This window comes from Trachurus japonicus, chromosome 6 (genome assembly GCF_045865225.1).
Source record: "Trachurus japonicus isolate A0001 chromosome 6, Traja_1.0".
Taxonomy (NCBI): Eukaryota; Metazoa; Chordata; class Actinopteri; order Carangiformes; family Carangidae; genus Trachurus; species Trachurus japonicus.
In genome coordinates this window covers 11,790,191-11,807,064 of record NC_140912.1, presented here as the reverse complement: position 1 = coordinate 11,807,064, position 16,874 = coordinate 11,790,191, and the positions used below count along the sequence as shown (strand labels likewise).

The 16,874-nt window shown below is 39.7% G+C and overlaps 1 protein-coding gene and 1 non-coding gene across 2 annotated transcripts; both read left to right on the top strand.

Moving 5' to 3' along the window:
- Window positions 1-5,056: 5,056 nt before the first annotated feature.
- trnam-cau (transfer RNA methionine (anticodon CAU)) lies at window positions 5,057-5,128 on the top strand. Its single transcript has one exon. It is a non-coding gene; the product is annotated as a tRNA-Met (tRNA).
- A 1,435-nt stretch (window positions 5,129-6,563) lies between these two features.
- On the top strand, window positions 6,564-8,777 carry LOC146985644 (interferon-induced transmembrane protein 5-like). The gene is made up of 2 exons (XM_085780580.1): window positions 6,564-6,808; window positions 8,463-8,777. Exons 1-2 carry the CDS (start codon window positions 6,602-6,604, stop codon window positions 8,682-8,684), a joined length of 429 nt encoding a protein of 142 aa, XP_085636706.1. The 5' UTR covers window positions 6,564-6,601; the 3' UTR covers window positions 8,685-8,777.
- Window positions 8,778-16,874: the final 8,097 nt, after the last annotated feature.

Here is a 16,874-nt window from a genome sequence, read left to right as displayed (position 1 = left end):
TTTACTGTATAAAATATATAAAGAATTCATATAAAATAGTAAATGTGTTTTAAACAGCAATAAAAACAGGTGTGTGTCATAGAGGAGGCTTAGCTCTACCATCCTGTGTTGATTTTTAGCCAACAGGTCACATGACCTGGGAGTTATTGAGCTATAATGCTCATATTTACTGTATAAAATATATAAAGAATTCATATAAAATAGTAAATGTGTTTTAAATGCAATAAAAAACAGGTGTGTGTCATAGAGGAGGCTTAGCTCTACCATCCTGTGTTGATTTTGAGTCAACAGGTCACATGACCTGGGAGTTATTGAGCTCTAATGCTCATATTTACAGTATAAAATATATAAAAAATTTAAACAAATGTAATATTTTATATGAATTTTTAATGTATTTTATACTGTAAATATGAGCATTATAGCTCAATAACTCCCAGGTCATGTGACCTGTTGGCTAAAAATCAACACAGGATGGTAGAGCTAAGCCTCCTCTATGACACACACCTGTTTTTATTGCATTTAAACACATTTACTATTTTATATTAATTTATTATGTATTTTATACTGTAAATATGAGCATTATAGCTCAATAACTCTCAGGTCATGTGACCTGTTGACTCAAAATCAACACAGGATGGTAGGGCTAAGCCTTCTCTATGAGACACACCTGTTTTTATTGCATTTAAACGAATGTAATATTTTATATGGATTTTTGTTTTATTTTATTCTGTAAATATGAGCATTATAGCTCAATAACTCCCAGGTCATGTGACCTGTTGGCTCAAAATCAACACAGGATGGTAGAGCTAAGCCTCCTCTATGACACACACCTGTTTTTATTGCATTTAAACACATTTACTATTTTATATGAATTTTTTATGTTATTTTATACTGTAAATATGAGCATTATAGCTCAATAACTCTCAGGTCATGTGACCTGTTGACCTTCAAAATCAACACAGGATGGTAGGGCTAAGCCTTCTCTATGAGACACAACCTGTTTTTATTGCATTTAAACAAATGTAATATTTTATATGAATTTATATGTATTTTTATACTGTAAATATGAGCATTATAGCTCATAACTCCCAGGTCATGTGACCTGTTGGCTCAAAATCAACACAGGATGGTAGAGCTAAGCCTCCTCTATGGGACACACCTGTTTTTATTGCATTTAAATGAATGTAATATTTTATATGAATTTTTTATGTATTTTATACAGTAAATATGAGCATTAGAGCTCAATAACTCCAAGGTCATGTGACCTGTTGACTCAAAATCAACACAGGATGGTAGAGCTAAGCCTCCTCTATGACACACACCTGTTTTTATTGCATTTAAACAAATGTAATATTTTATATGGATTTTTGATTTATTTTATACTGTAAATATGAGCATTATAGCTCAATAACTCCCAGGTCATGTGACCTGTTGGCTTAAAATCAACACAGGATGGTAGAGCTAAGCCTCCGACACACCTGTTTTTATTGTATTTGAACACATGTTATATTTTCTATGATTTTTTAATCTATTGAGAAGGAGCGAATGTCTGTCAAATATCCAACTTAAAACTAACTTCACTGCAGTTATCCTACCGTAGTTTAGCCGGTCGCTACCGGAGCTTAATTTAAAAAAAAAAAAAGAAAAGAAAAAAAAAGCGCTCGTTGCGGTGCCGCGGAGAACAGCGCGTGTGTCCAAGCTGTGTTGGTTTATGTAACTTGAGGGGACAAATGAACCACATGTTTATTGTCATGCATTGCTGACCTGGGCATTGTTTCTCAATAAATTAGAAAACCCTTTCCTATCATTCCCCTTTTCCCTGCATGGTTGAAGGAGACTGGCTCGCATCCACGCTCCCACTCCCTCCTGCGCCGACATGTCACCTTAAGTCACATAAACCAGTACGGGTGTGTGGACACAATATTGTTGTCAGCGCGACAGCGCCTCATCACCGCTGGTGTTAAAAGGCTCCGTTCTTTCTGCAGTCAGGTTAAAGCGCACATCCGCTGTGTTGGTAAACAAATAATCCCTCTATATCAACGGAGGCAGCCGTGCTTGAGCAGCTTGGGTTGGAGGTGGTGTGAGTGCGGGCCAGCGGGGGACAGGGGGGGGGGGATTCGGGCTTCAGCACGGTACGGAACAACTGGCCCGTGTGAGTGCGTCCTTATTTGTGGCCGCTGCCAGCGCCACACGGGCTTTGCCTTTCAGCAATCAAGCGCTGTTTTCGTCTTTGTTAATAACAATAACAGCAACAGCTGTCGGCAGCTGAGATTGCTGTGCCGTCACCATAGAAACGCAAGACGCATTACGGCTCATTCGCAAAATACCTAATGGAAACACCCGCAAATGGCAATTGCACTTTTTCGAAGTTTCAGAAATATCGCTTTTATTTTGCGAAAATCTGTAATGGAAACGCAGCTCTCTCACCTCATCTCATCTCATTATGATAGGACTTCAACCTCAGAGCTCTCTGTCCCAAATAACGTGCTACTTAAACATTTTCATTGTGCTGTGCTCTTAAAATAAATTAACAAATACTAGTGTAAAGTCCATAAGGAATTTTCCCCTTAAATTTAGGTTCTCAGGAAAATCGCCGCTTATCAATTAATCGATCATCGATCGATAAGGTCTATCAACTATCGATTAATGAATTACTCGATAATTTGCATGATGCATCCCTAATTTAAACGTAATAACAACTACAGTCGTTTGTAAAGTAACATAGGCAATATATTGTGTCAGAAAATCGATCTAATACGAGGGATTAACGCACACATTTATAGTTTTGCACACATTTGTGTAGTTTTGTGACAGCTACGGTGTCCGTGCTAACCATTAGCCGGCCTCAGCCGGTAAACAATATTAATAAAGTACATACTAAGTTACATACTAAGTTGAAACATCATTAAAACGCAATGACAATGACAACCTGCAAGGATAGTCGCACTGACAACATATTCTATAGTTATAAAATTAATTAATATTTACTGACTACTTACCTTGGTTAGCTCATTAAGGGCGGCTACCAAATAAATTAGCTGTATTGTGTTCTGTTCTGTAAAAGTCTCTGTCCCCATGTCACCGACAGGGGGCGCTTTTTGGAAACGCTCCAGGGGGGTCGTATTCGAGTGCATGGACCAACGACAACTGTCGTATGAGTTGGAGCCTACTGTAAGCTCCAAACAACCTATTGAGTGAACCATGAGTGGATTTTATTGTCACACAGTGCCAAATTTAAATCTATGACTTATTAATGTGCTCATTGTGTGTTCTGTTTTCTTCTTTCAGCTATAATATGATTTTGTGCGGAAAGTTGATGAGAAATATTGTGTCCTACAAGGAGAGGCACTTTCTCCAGGGCTGTTGAGTTCTGCACCCATCAGCAAGGCCCCAAATTGAGGAGGAGAACGCTGCTCTGACTCAGTTCTTTGAGGACGTAACAAAACAGCCTGGATCAACATCAACAATCAAAAAGCAGTTGGGGATTTTGAAGTTGATATGAAAAATCAACCTTTGACCTTTGCACAGTGGGGACAAGGGCAGCCGGACAAATCCATCCAGGGTACTGGCTGCACCATGGTGTCAGAGAACGGCACCTGGCAGGTTACACGTGATTGCGCCCTGAAAGCTTACATCATATGTCAGTTATAGAAAGGTGTCAAATCCAGTGAGTTTTATTTCAATGGATGGGTGGGTGGGAGAGAGAAGCTGTTGGAGTGCTGTCAGACATTGGGCGATTACGTCAGGTTGAAAGTGATGCAGAAATGTTAGGCTATTCTTTAGAGCAAAAGCTTAGCAGCACTGTTTCAAATGTTTTGTGATCCTTTTTAATCAGCATGCAGATATGTATTTTTTTTCATTCATTTAATGCCATTCTGTAACTTTCCTGTGAAGTTGTCAAGGTTGGACTTAATCCCCTTCAATGCTGTTGCTGTTGCAGAGATATGAGGAGAGGAACACGTGGCAATAAAGTTTACCGCAGTGAAATGGTCTCATTTCATTCAATGAAAACTCTCCTGCTTTGTGGGGACAGACGTCTCAAGACAAACATGGAAATGTAACTGTGAAATCGACACTTTCAAACAGTCCAACATAAGAGATGGAAATTTGTTTCAGCTCAGCTTCAGCTTGTGTCCCTATGTAGATTGTCTCAATCATGCTGGCAGATTTTCTTTGGGCAACTAATTTGAAAACTTAAATTAATTTTCACACCAAACTGTCAGCATTCTGTCAGTCAGCTGTCCTCTTGTCATGTGATAAGGCTTTGCTATTCTGATCCTGCACTTCTGCACAGTTAATAAATTAAATATTGAAAACAAATATTTAGATGTTAGACTTTTTATAATTGATAAAGTTATGTCATGGTGTTAGTACTGATATATCATGTTCACAAAGGGCTCCCACACGACCATACATATTCCCCATGCCCCTCCTACTTTGTACTGCAGAGGGCGCAATTGTCCTTTTAAAAAAGTGAGTTCTGAAGGATGACACCAAGGCAAACTAGTAAAAGAAAGTAGACACGCACACACACAAGCATACACTCTTTGCAGGATCATTTGTTTAAAAAAGATGGAATCTTAAGTCAATTTTCTTTGGAGATAGTGAGGAGACATAACCAGCAAATGATGAGACAAGATCAACTGCTTTGGCCTCTCTGCAGAGGAAATGAGACCTGTTTTACACCACTAACACCACGGGGATTCACTGGACTGCAGGTTCGTAGCCTAGCCCCCTCAATTTTAATTTAAGTTCACCATCTCGGTCCTCCAAGGAGAAATGCAAAATATTCAAAGCATAGATTGACTAGGAGACGCATGCATGGCAAACTGATAATTCAGATAATTTACCTTTATTTGAACAGAATAGCAACTGACAGTAAAGGTTTTTATCTTTTGTTGTTGTAGTTGTTGTTGTTGTTGTAGTAGTAGTAAAACACACGTTTATTCAGCTAACCGTAGCCGATAATAGTATGGATGTTTCTGATAGGCCATTGCTGGAGTTTTACGTCAGACGCCACATTCATATACGATAAAAGTTCCCCCACCGTCGCCACAGCAGAGTGGCGCAGCGGAAGCGTGCTGGGCCCATAACCCAGAGGTCGATGGATCGAAACCATCCTCTGCTAGCTTTTGTTTTTCTCATGATCCTACCACGTGCGCTACTCACCGGTATGTCCTGCTCTTTATTATTACGAACACAAAACGTGATCGCGACATCGACATACCATTTAGGAACTAACCTTTTTCTGAAAACCATATCACCTAAGCGTCAGTTTAAACATCACATGATTACGTTTGGTCGAGTAAACCAGTGTATTGAGGTTTAACGATCAGGGATTTCTTGTGGCGTTGTTGCACACCATAACAAAGAAAGGAGATTTTTTTCAACACAAACGAGGTCGAAAAAAAAAGTTAAATAGAAAGCAATGATAGGCTACTAACACAGAAACTATACATTGTTGAACCTAAAACTTTTCAAAATAACTGTACATTAAAACTTTTATCACACGGCAAGTGCTTTTGACTTGAGTTTTGCTGAAAGCTTAGATACATAATTGTGATCGTCTGCGGTCAAGGAGATGCTAAATGGCCACTAACATATGGAGCCATATTAGTTAGCAGCCAGCAGAGGGCACTGTTTCACATAGCCTTTGACCAGTGCTCATTTTCATAATCATGGAATTATTTTGTCCATTTTGTTTTTAAACATTAATGTGTTTTTTGTTTTGTTTTGTCACATCTGTGAAATCCACTCCATCCCATGCCCTTTGGATATCATCAAGTCTTAGACAAAACATTCCCAAACAGAGTTGTGAAAATACTCTGGTAGACCAAAGATATAGCCCTGTAATCCAGTTTTGGTATGTTTGAAGGACAGCCAAAACAATTAGCTAATCAATTTTCAGAAAAAGTCAGGGGTAAATTTTCTGTTTGTGTTTGGTGGTTCATTTTATACCTTAAACAAAACCACGTCCAGGCTGCGTCAGCGTGATTATTGACCAGAACTTTAATTTGAGGTCTGTAAGCGTGGACATCAGGGCGTGTGTGGAGTGGAGTTGCCGTATAGTATTTAAGTAATTTGTTGTGAAGTGTGACCTTTCTGCACCCACTCAGTTCCTTTGAGACCACATCCCTCTAGGCTGGCACACAGAACTTAAGATGAACTCCTCCTCAACATATTCAAAGACCAACACAGCTCATCCACCACCTGGTGGTGTACACCAGGGCTTCTAAGAAAGCGGTTAGGTGAAAGCTTCTTTGGTGGAAAATGTCTTTATGCTGCTCCCATGCATCTATATACTGTACATCAAGATCTCTTTTTCTGTCTCCTCTCTCATACGGCTGTCTGTCTGTCTCTCTCTATCTCTATTTCAGGCTCTCTCAGGCCTGACCACATAATGACAGACCTGCTGTATATTAAAGGACCCTGCCCATGCGTCCTCTCCCGGCCACCTCCTTCTTCACAGACCTTTATAAGCCACTCACATAAGAGGAAGGGGGGGCGCACTAATTTCCAAAGCGAGACCTTGCACGATCATTTGGTCCACTATAGCTAGGTTGAACAGGTACATATTCAGCAACCTGACTGAACATAAACCATGGACAACCATTCGTACAACTTCCCCTCTGACTGCACCCCGCTCACCAACTGTAAATCCGCGCGCAAGCCGGCTGGATCCACCGTGGTGAACATGGGCAACACTGGCAAGAATCCTCCCCGGGACTATCTCATCTGGTCACTGTGCAACACCTTGTATGTTAACTTCTGCTGCCTGGGATTCATGGCTCTCGTCTACTCCATTAAGGTGAGATCTTTTTTTTTCACTCTGGTGCCACTTAAAAACATATAAGTTTCCATTTTGGGCCAATTTTATGAGCTGCTCAATGTCCAAAATTTGAAAGAAAGAAAACTGGGACAGCTTGTAGCCTACTGTTTCATGTTTAAGAGCAGATGGCTCAGAAGATTCTTCTTAATCCTTCATCACTGATTCTGAATCCAAATCATATGTATTACTGATGATGTCAACTGCCAAATCTTAGTAGCCTAGTAGAATTGCATGACTGATTTCTTACACACACAGGTGAGAAAAGAGAACATCTTAATCTTATCAATAGTTATTTTCTGTTGTGTTTAATTTGTTCTATTGTTGTCAATCATTACACATCACAAGCAATGTAGTGTATGTAGTGTATATTTATGTGATAATTTAAACTGACTATTTCTACACTAGAGGTAGGCTTAGGGATGTAAAAGCCCAACCAGGGACAGTAGTAGTGGAACTACATTCTATGACATCAACCCTATTAAATGAACTTAACTTAAACTTGAAACTGTTTTATAACTAGTCAACAATAGGCAACATAACCTTAGAGGGAGATTTGAACTGTGCCACCTAATGCAGCAAGATGTGATGATTTTAAACTCTTCACTGATGAATTTTGGCATATAAAAAGTGAGGGAAGCTCAGAAGCAATGAGCAATAGCAAATGCCATATTGTGGATGAAGCACAGACAAACATCTAAAAGCAGAAGAGGGACATATCTTTGATTTCTCTGCTAAAGTCAAGAAAAACTTCATACAGCTGAATTTACAGATGCAAAAGGTTATGCCATAAAGTGGTCATGTGTCTTCTCTGATAAGAAAGTATTTGTTGCAAAAGAAGAAAGAATATATTTTGGGCATTGTAGAAACCTGTTATTGTCGCTGGTCAGATGGCACACACACAGTAAAAAGTTGGTGTGGCCTTTGCCACAGGAATGGGGCTGTCCAGGAGCACGAACCAAAACCTAAACAAAAGCTTTTCTCACTTAAAGACGCCTAAAATCCCCACATCCTCGAAAACACCATGTGTGAAGCAGGACTGGACAAACTGTAGTAGGCTACTACTACCTGGATAAAAAGGTTACCGAAACAACTCACCACAAAAGGGTGTGTGTACCCTTCATTTTAGTCTTTTTATTTCTGTCTGCATAGAGAGCTTCTCTGAATCACAGGCCCTACACTGGCTCAGCTCTCAAATTAAAGACACGGACTGGCTGCTCGTCTGGGGAGTTAAATATGGCGTAATTGGCATCTTCCTAATGGGCAAGTACTCACGGGAAATTAGAGAGTACTGGGGAACAGATTCAGCCCGGTCCATCCAAAATACATGCATACACTTGGAGGCAACTCAAGGATTTAATATCACTCCAACCGTATTCTGTAGCTATGGAAAAACATGGGAATTATGGGAAAAGCTGCAATGAAGTAAACAAACACAACTGAACATTATGATTAGTCTTTGTCTGCCCCTCTCCTCTTACTATATGGTATGGTATTACATGAGTATGAGCATTCGTGCTCTTTATGTCCCTTTTACTTTTGGAAATGTTTCGCTGTAGAAGAGACAAAGCTTTCATATGCTGCTTTAATTATTATTATTTTAAAACTCTTAACAATTCTGTATGTGTGTGTTTAGGCCAGGGACCAGAAGACTCAGGGTAACCTGCAGCTGGCCCAGGAGTGTTCAGACAAGGCCAAGTGGTACAACATCCTGGCTGCTGGCTGGAACCTGCTGATTCCACTCCTGGCCGTCGTCCTTCTCGTCCTCCTGCTCGTCCACCTCGGCTCATCTCAGGGCTCCTTTGACTTTCTCGGAGAGGACGGCTTCCAGAACTTCGTGAAACTGTTCAGCTGGTAGATGGAGGTGGCGAGACAGAAATAATGAAGATAATAACAATAATAAAAAAAGATCAGTTTCAAAGTCAACCCATTCACACTTTGTATGGGCATTTGATTCTTCATTTTGATTAGATTCAGCAGATGTGGGCTGATGCTAAGTGATAAAGGTTTCAGTGATCCTTTTCTGTAAGGAAGTCAGAGCCTGTCCTGGGCTTTCTAAAATCTGCTCATCATTAATAATCTTAATTAGAAAAGTCAACCTTTGGTTATATATTACACAAATATACTCTTCTGGATGCACTAATACTAATACTGATATCAATTATTTGAGCAATATAAAATATGAAAACTTTTGGTCAAACAACCAAAAACTAATGAGACAAGTTAATGTTATTACTGTATGTCAGTAAAAGCAATACGGCAGTTTAGCGCATCAGTATCAGTGCATCCCTAATTATAATGTCAGTATTAAAGGGTGTTAAGCTTGGTCAGATGAGATGTGAAGTTGATCAAAGACTAAAGAAGATGTCAATAGAACATAAAGGAACAAATGGAGACGAGAGAGATCAAGCAAGCAGCTAATCTGGGTAATTTTTTGTTGTTATTTATTGTATTTATGTTGAAAGGGAATTTGGGTGACAGCTGAAATTACCTCCAGTCAGGATAGATAGAGGAGAACCAGAGCAGACAGAGCAGAGGACTGTGGCGCCAGAGTCTGACTACCGTGATGATGAAAAGCCACTTTACAAGGGACATTCACCTTCACCTTTTGATAGTCCTTTCTTTTTTTGTCTTATATCTTTTTTTTTTCTTTACATTTTTATCATTGTTACAATATACATCTATTTTTTGTCACTATTCGTGTATTTTTTATTTGTGTTTTTAAACATCTTCTTGTCAAACCTCCTGAGCTAAATAAACCAGATACTGTTAACTCAGTTTTGCATTGAAAAACGACCTTAATTTTATCCTTCACAAAAAGCTTCCACCTTCTTTATCAAAAATCTACCCACACTTCTTGGGACCTTTTTCCAGGTTACAGTTAATAAACACAGGGATGCCATTTGAGCTCTTGAGAGATGAATGTTCAAATGGTCCTTGTGGTTTTGCTGCAGCACCTACACCCAGAGATCATGCTGGGCGTTGGATTCTGGGGTGGGTCCCTATAGGCATGGTTGTTTTCATCCCAGCTGTGAGCCTGCTGCAGCGCCAACTATATACAGCACCCAACATTTTTGGGAGCGGTATAAATGTGCCCTCCGGGTTGTAAGGGCAGGGCCGCCCATGCAGACCACTACACAGGAGCTGGCAGCAGTGTGGAAGAAGCCGTGGGACAAGATGGCTCACTTCCACTCAGTCTGTTCTCAGTCTGAGGAAGTGATTATGAATTGAATGGCACACAGTTTATGGGACATTTGTCATTTTTCGCTCGCTCTTGGTTGGCTTGACACAGCACCAGGAACATCTTAAAGGGATAGTTCAACATTTTGGCAAATTGACCCAATGCCATAATCCCTGTAGTTTTAGGAGTAGGTTCGTTACCTTTAATTGTCAGTGCAAGCTATTTTTAGAATGGCGGAGCAGAGCCGCGAGCTGCTCAGAGCTACGCTACGGAGGCTAATGGAATTTCTTGGTTTCCCTCATCAAACTCATCAATACACAATCCAAGAACTCCATTGTGCACAAATTGTGCCTGCATATTCACCACGCTATGAGAAAATAACAGAATGTTATGAGATGGAGTTGTTTTCGAGGCAAATGCAGAGACTGCTTGCTGAAAAACTGGGAACGCGCATCAGCGTTTTTGCATGAATTTACCTCAAAAACAACTCTGTCTCATAACGTTCCGTTGTTATCTCAGTTTGATGAAGGAAACCAAGAAATTCCACGAGCCTCCGTAGCGTAGCTCTGAGCAGCTCGCAGCTCTGCTCTGCCGTTCTAGAAATAGTTGCACCGACAAACCTACTCCTAAAACTAAAGGGATTATGGCAATGGGCCAATTTGCCAAAATGTTGAACTATCCCTTTAACGCTTATCAACACGTGGATGTTTTGTTCTAATCTGTCATACTGGATGTTGTGCTGCACTTTTTTTTGCCAAATATGGCAAGATTCTTTTGTTGTTTCATTTGTCGTACCCCTGCCTGTTGAATTAATCACTTTTGTTTGCATTCATGTTGAACTGAACAAGCCGATGCAGATTCCAACATTAATTGACATAGTTTTAAACTACAAGGATCCTTCTTGTCACCATGCACAATCCAGGTATTCAGGCAACGATTTGACATGTTAATCACCAACACCTCATGTAGCATATGGCTATGGGCCAACATGCAAATCGAGGGGTATATGTGACAGCAGAGAATAGAACGAGCTGGTACATGCCTTTTATATGTCAAATACCCTCACTGAGAAGCGCCGGGGCTATGTAGAAACTAAAGGCCAACATCATACAGTATGCTTCCTTTGTCCTCCTGCTCCTTTTGCCATGTCTTTGATGACTTGGGTGTTCTGCTCCTCCTGACCTCCCACCGTACATATGTACTCCCATCATGTTACACGGCCTCTCCTTTGCTCAAAACTTTATTTATACGCACCCAAATAACAGCCTCCGTCTTCCAACTTTCTATTTTCCTCCTGTGGTCGGAGAGAAATGCTTACAGATGTCTGAGCCGTGGAGAATTACAGGCTAGCACAACAGAGGGAGGGGGGCGTTAGCTCCTTACCGCTGTTTTACTGTACTGGGGGCCTGGGGAAGCACTGGGTATATGTAATGTAAGGACACATATGACATGAAAGCCTTTCTATTAATTAACAAACATCTCATCTAAACTTTAACACTTCCCAGCATGACTCACTCTTGTTGACTTAAAAGCTTTTAAAAACTTGCTCGGTAGTTGGTAAAAGTCAAATCCAGTTCTGTGCAACATGAGTAACAACTGAAGTGTGCTTTAGGAAGGATTTTCTTTGGTTCAAATCTGAACCCAACCTAATCTTGTTTCTAAATCTTAACTCAGTTTAATGCCATGCCTAAAGCACCATCCACTCTTGGGCAATGTCCGAGAAGTTTCTCCATCCGTCTAGCACATTGTTTTCAGTAATATAAAACAACTAAAAGCTGTGTGGGTTTGCTTTTCTGGGCAGTTTAAATACAGCTCCAGTCTAGTTTTCTCTGGTTTACCAAAGGGAGGGTATAGCATCCCAAAAATGATGGAACAACAATCAATACTACTGTACCCGGACCTGTGGATGTATCATCTCTGATGTCACAGCTATAGCCAAATCAAATTTAATGGCATTCATGTAAACTGGATATAATATAGGTCTACACAAACACAGGCATGAATTTGAATAGGACAACACAAACAGGTCTAGATTCATATACTGTACATTTATCCATGACACACACACCCACTGAGACAAACATTTGAATCCCCTCTCCAGTACTCACTCACTATGTCTTTGTTTGAACAGTCACTGTTTAGAATTTGCAGATAATTACAGGAGTGGGTTATTTATGAAACTAGAACACCTTAAACACTTTCTGTATGTCAGGTGGCTGCTAGCCTATGTTTTTATTAAGTAACTGCCACAATCTGATCCAGTCATCCACTGTCTGTTAAAGCTGGGAACGCTCCTAGAATTATAGATTTATATTCGTCATGTCTGAACCGGTCCCTCATTCGCTCTTGGGGATTATTAATTTTCAGACTTACTCTCAGCTCTGTTCAATTGGAGACAAGACAAATGGCTGTCACAAAGACAAACACTGTCTCAACACGTCTTTTCATCATGCATTGCAATGCAAGATTTCCTAATTTGAAAAAATTCCTCCATGCTGTGAGTCCCATGCAGCCAAAATGTTGCAAATAATATTGTATTCATTATAATTTGACCATTGTTCATCTTTGCTATGTCTACATTTATATCCAGTTTATTGTTGTGTGTCCCTCGGCGATGCTGCCGATGTGAGTTGCTATGCAGTGCGGTTCCTTGAAGGGAGTGTTGTTTTTGTGTAGCGATTAGGTAACCAGATAATTAGGTAGGCGGTTGGCCTAAACCTGCACCTGTTTCATGTGTGTGGTTTGTCATACAGAGATACTGTTTCCAAACCTCCCTGTGTGAAAGGTTCTGCTGCATTATTATTATTTTTTCTCCATAATTGTCCTGTTCTTGGGTTTCATGTTGTGGATTTAAAGTGTGAACAGTAGAAATATTCTGTGGCAATTCTACACTGAAATCCGGTTTATGTCAATATCTTCTGGCGTTTGTCGTTTCACTTTCTTACTGTAATGATCATTTGTTGCTCATTAGAAGAAAGCTGTACTCTGAACTAAAGTCAAAGCACATCTGGGCCACGTGCATGTCAGGTCCTACACCTGCCTGTTGTGGTCTGATGTTGTTCGCAGTTAGTTTCTACTCCCATATGTCACAATCCTTAGGTCAACTTCAGGCTCTGGGTCCTTCCATCAGTGTGAATGGTGAAGAAATCAAACACTATTGCTTTTCTCTTAATAACTCAACACTGTGGACACTCCTGGTTTTTATTTCTACACATTTCCACCAGCTCAACTGTATCAACATGGGAAATGTCCCCATACTGTAGATCTGGCACAAATTGCACGCTTTATCTTTCACTGATGACTTATGTTTACTCTACAGGTGTTACCAAGGATACTAATTAAGGCTCCATTCCATTTAGCGTTTTCTAATGAGCCACACCTGTCTTTGTTTATACTCTCTGAAAAGGTCTATAGGCTACTTTTTGGTTTACTCCAGTCAGTGTCAATACATGGCTCTCTGGTGGTGTCAGTTTTCACAGATCTGTTAAAAGCACTTCCAGCAATACACATTAGTGATGCGAATTAATACAAAATGAAATGTGTATGCTGAGGTAGACAAACACAGCTATTGACAGAACGGAGTGTGTGCACACAGCTCGCAGGTAGCTATAGGTTGAGTGATGTCCTTCCTTCCTTTCTTGGCCTTCATACATATCTAGTGGATGAAACTTACAATCAGACATGGCTACAGTCACTCACTAAATGAATAGGCCAGTCCCATTTGTCATATTGAATGGAGGCTTGTTTGCCACACCTGCCAAAGTCTAATCATCAAATCTTTTAATCATCAAATGATAATCATACATTTTACTAAAGCCTGTTTGAAGGAAGTTTGCTTGTCGTGATACAGCAATATGTTTACAGTATTTGACCTTTACAGGGACAAAATAACAACTTGTCCCAGTTCCAGATGCCTTACTGGAAACAGCATAACACACATGATGTTTAAATTATGTTGCAATTATTGCCCCGAAGAGGTTTGTGGCAGAGCCAGCTGTAAGTCGAGTGGTCTGAGCGAGCAGTCAGCTGTGATGATGAGGAGAGTAGGAGGAGACAAGGAAGTCTAAACCTGAATTGGCCTGGTTAACCTTCCTTTTTAGGTTTTTAATGTGTAAATTTGTTTATTGCATCAAGGCTTTTTGAATTGTCAGAAACCTGTATTTAAACAAAATAAAACAAACAAAAAACTAAAAAAATCACAAAGTTCTAAAATGTTCTGGTTAAAATTATGACATTTGCGTCGTTAGGGTCGGTTTTGAGCCGGTTATAACAATAAGAACAATGAGATTTAAAACTGAAGTCATAAGTGCAAAACCAACCTTTTCATGGATAAGGAAGCCTAACAACATAACCAAGAGATGAGAAACAAATAGGATTATAAACAATTGTTTTTAGTGTGTTTTACAGCTGATTTAAGACTTGGGTCAAAACCGACCCTAACACAAGCAGAAAGCTAACAAGAGGAAGATTAAACTGAAGCCAGAGACTCTCTAGTGAGGCTGGGGTCTGTGGCCTGGTGACCTCTGACTAAAACCTCTGTGTGTGTCCATGCATGGACTCATCAGTATCTGATCAGGAGTCACTGCCATGTCAGTTGAAGAGGAGACCAAGCATTCTTCCAATGAGGCTGTCAGAAGTTCATGATGGATATATTTAATGTGATGTATAACAATCATTAGTGTCTGCTTCTAACAGATTTTGGATGTGATATATATTATACTTTATTTCAGAGTCAGAGTAGTCAGAAATTCTGACTGAGACTTTGCTATAATGGGCGTATAAATAAATAAAATAAGTTAAATTTATATAGCAGTTGTGTTGATTTTTTATTTCTCCTTGTGTTCATATAGTCTTCCTGAGTTTCCCTGTGTATTTCCATAGTACCTTGTGAGTTACAATGAATTATTTTGTTTTCACTGCACCAGTTCTTCACCTGCAGTGCTCTAAAACTCTGATGATTTATTTACTGTCAAATGGAGAACATCATTTATGGGATAATTTTGTCTACTTTTATACTAAGTACAGTTTTCTTCTGAAGTTCAGTCAGAAAGACTGCCTCTACTCCACTTCCATTGACAGTTCTCTTGTTTTATCCCTCTCCCACATCCCTAACGTCGGGTGTTCACCAACCAATCAGATCACTCTAAATTTGTTCTCCTCTCTCCTCCCCTCATCATAATGGTGTCTAATTGCCTAAGACTCTTACTACTATGCCCTTGTTTTGGAAATAAAACTTTATTCATTAACACAATTGAGTCTTTTCTCACTACAATGTTTTACATCTAATTATAGTAATTTAATACAAACTACGGCCTAGTTGAGGCTTAGTTAGTGTAATATAAAGCGCAGCAACACATGACGTGAATCAAAAACATTCCTTCATCTTACCACAGCACATTTTAATCTTCACTGGGTCTTAGCACCAGCTATCTTTTCTTTCCTTTGTGTGTGTTAAAGTACAGAACAGCTTTGCAAACTGCAGAGAAACTAAGACTTAAGTATTTCATTGCCTCCTTTCTGTCTAATAAGAGCCAGTATTCCCACATGTGAAGGCCTGGTATGAAAATCTGAGTTTCATTACATCTGTTCTATTGTTTCTTGTACCATGTGCCCACTGTGTCCTTATGAGAGGGCTTATATTGCGTGAGTCCCACACAGCACACACAGAGTCCATACTTCTTTGTCTAGTGAGGGCCTGACCCCTTGTGGCCTGCTGGACCCAGATTTATGGGGTTTCCTGATTTTTGTTCATCTAGCATTTCTAGTGCTAATAACCACTCAACCACTCAAATAACTATAGTAGATAGATCTTAGAATACAAACCAACAAAACACAACTTCAACACATTGTCTGTGAAACAGTCAGAGATAACTGCAAGTATCTTAAAAAAAAAAGATAGGACTTTTACACTTACCGTAGTTGTGCCTCACCATTTACAGAAGCATATGTCTTTTGTATCTGTTTTTGCAAATGTATTGATGTTCACTGTACATCCACACATCTACTGTAGCAATCTCAGGTTTTGACGGTCTGGAGTTCATGGTTGGCTCTCATTTGATTAAAGTGATGCCTCACTGCTGCATCCACCTGTAGGACAAGACAAAGTGTAAAAGTCACTCATTGTTTACATAAAAACACATATTCGGGAGTGATGTGAGTGGAGCAACCATCCTGATTGCTCCACCCATATTCACAAGGAATGAGAAAACAAACAACCAAAACACATTCTTCTTATACCATTTTGTGGCAACTCCCATATTTCTATGTGCATCATAGCTCTACTTTTAATCTAAGACAGATCTGAATGACTGGAGGGATCAACAAGCAAACAACTGTGACTTTTTTCCCACTCCTCATCTTCATTTTTTTTTTTTTTCAGATATCAAAAGCTTAGCTTAAAACATTCCTTTACAAATCCAGTATATTGTATAACTGACTGGAAGCACCCAGACCTATACACATAGTAACAAGTAAGAAGACTGCGACTGTACGGAGTTGAGCAGAAAATTATGTTTTTGTTTTACCAGGCTGTCCTGGAGAGCGTCATCAGATACGGTATGACTATTTGGTTTGGGAACCTTGCTGTTTCAGCTAAATCTAAGCTACCTACTGCACCTGTCCCAAACTGCTATAAAAATTATTGGTCTCAAAGATCATGACAATCTGCAGTCTCCTTCGTGCCTTTGTCAGTAGGTGTTCTGAACAGGAGCTAGCTACATTTTTTATGATCCATTGTGTTGTAAATCTTATTGTGCGCTCTCTATGGCGTTTTTTTTTTTATTATGTTTTTATGTGTATTTTTGTATGTGGTTGATGGTCTGGCGGCATTGTGCCCAAGCCAAATTTTCCCCCAGGGGGACAATAAAG

Excerpts from the sequence above, each read along its gene's own strand:
- LOC146985644 (XM_085780580.1), top strand. The coding sequence starts at position 6,602 with ATGGACAACCATTCGTACAACTTCCCCTCTGACTGCACCCCGCTCACC. Across the intron at positions 6,809-8,462 it reads CTCTCGTCTACTCCATTAAG|GCCAGGGACCAGAAGACTCA; the intron begins GTGAGATCTTTT and ends GTGTGTGTTTAG.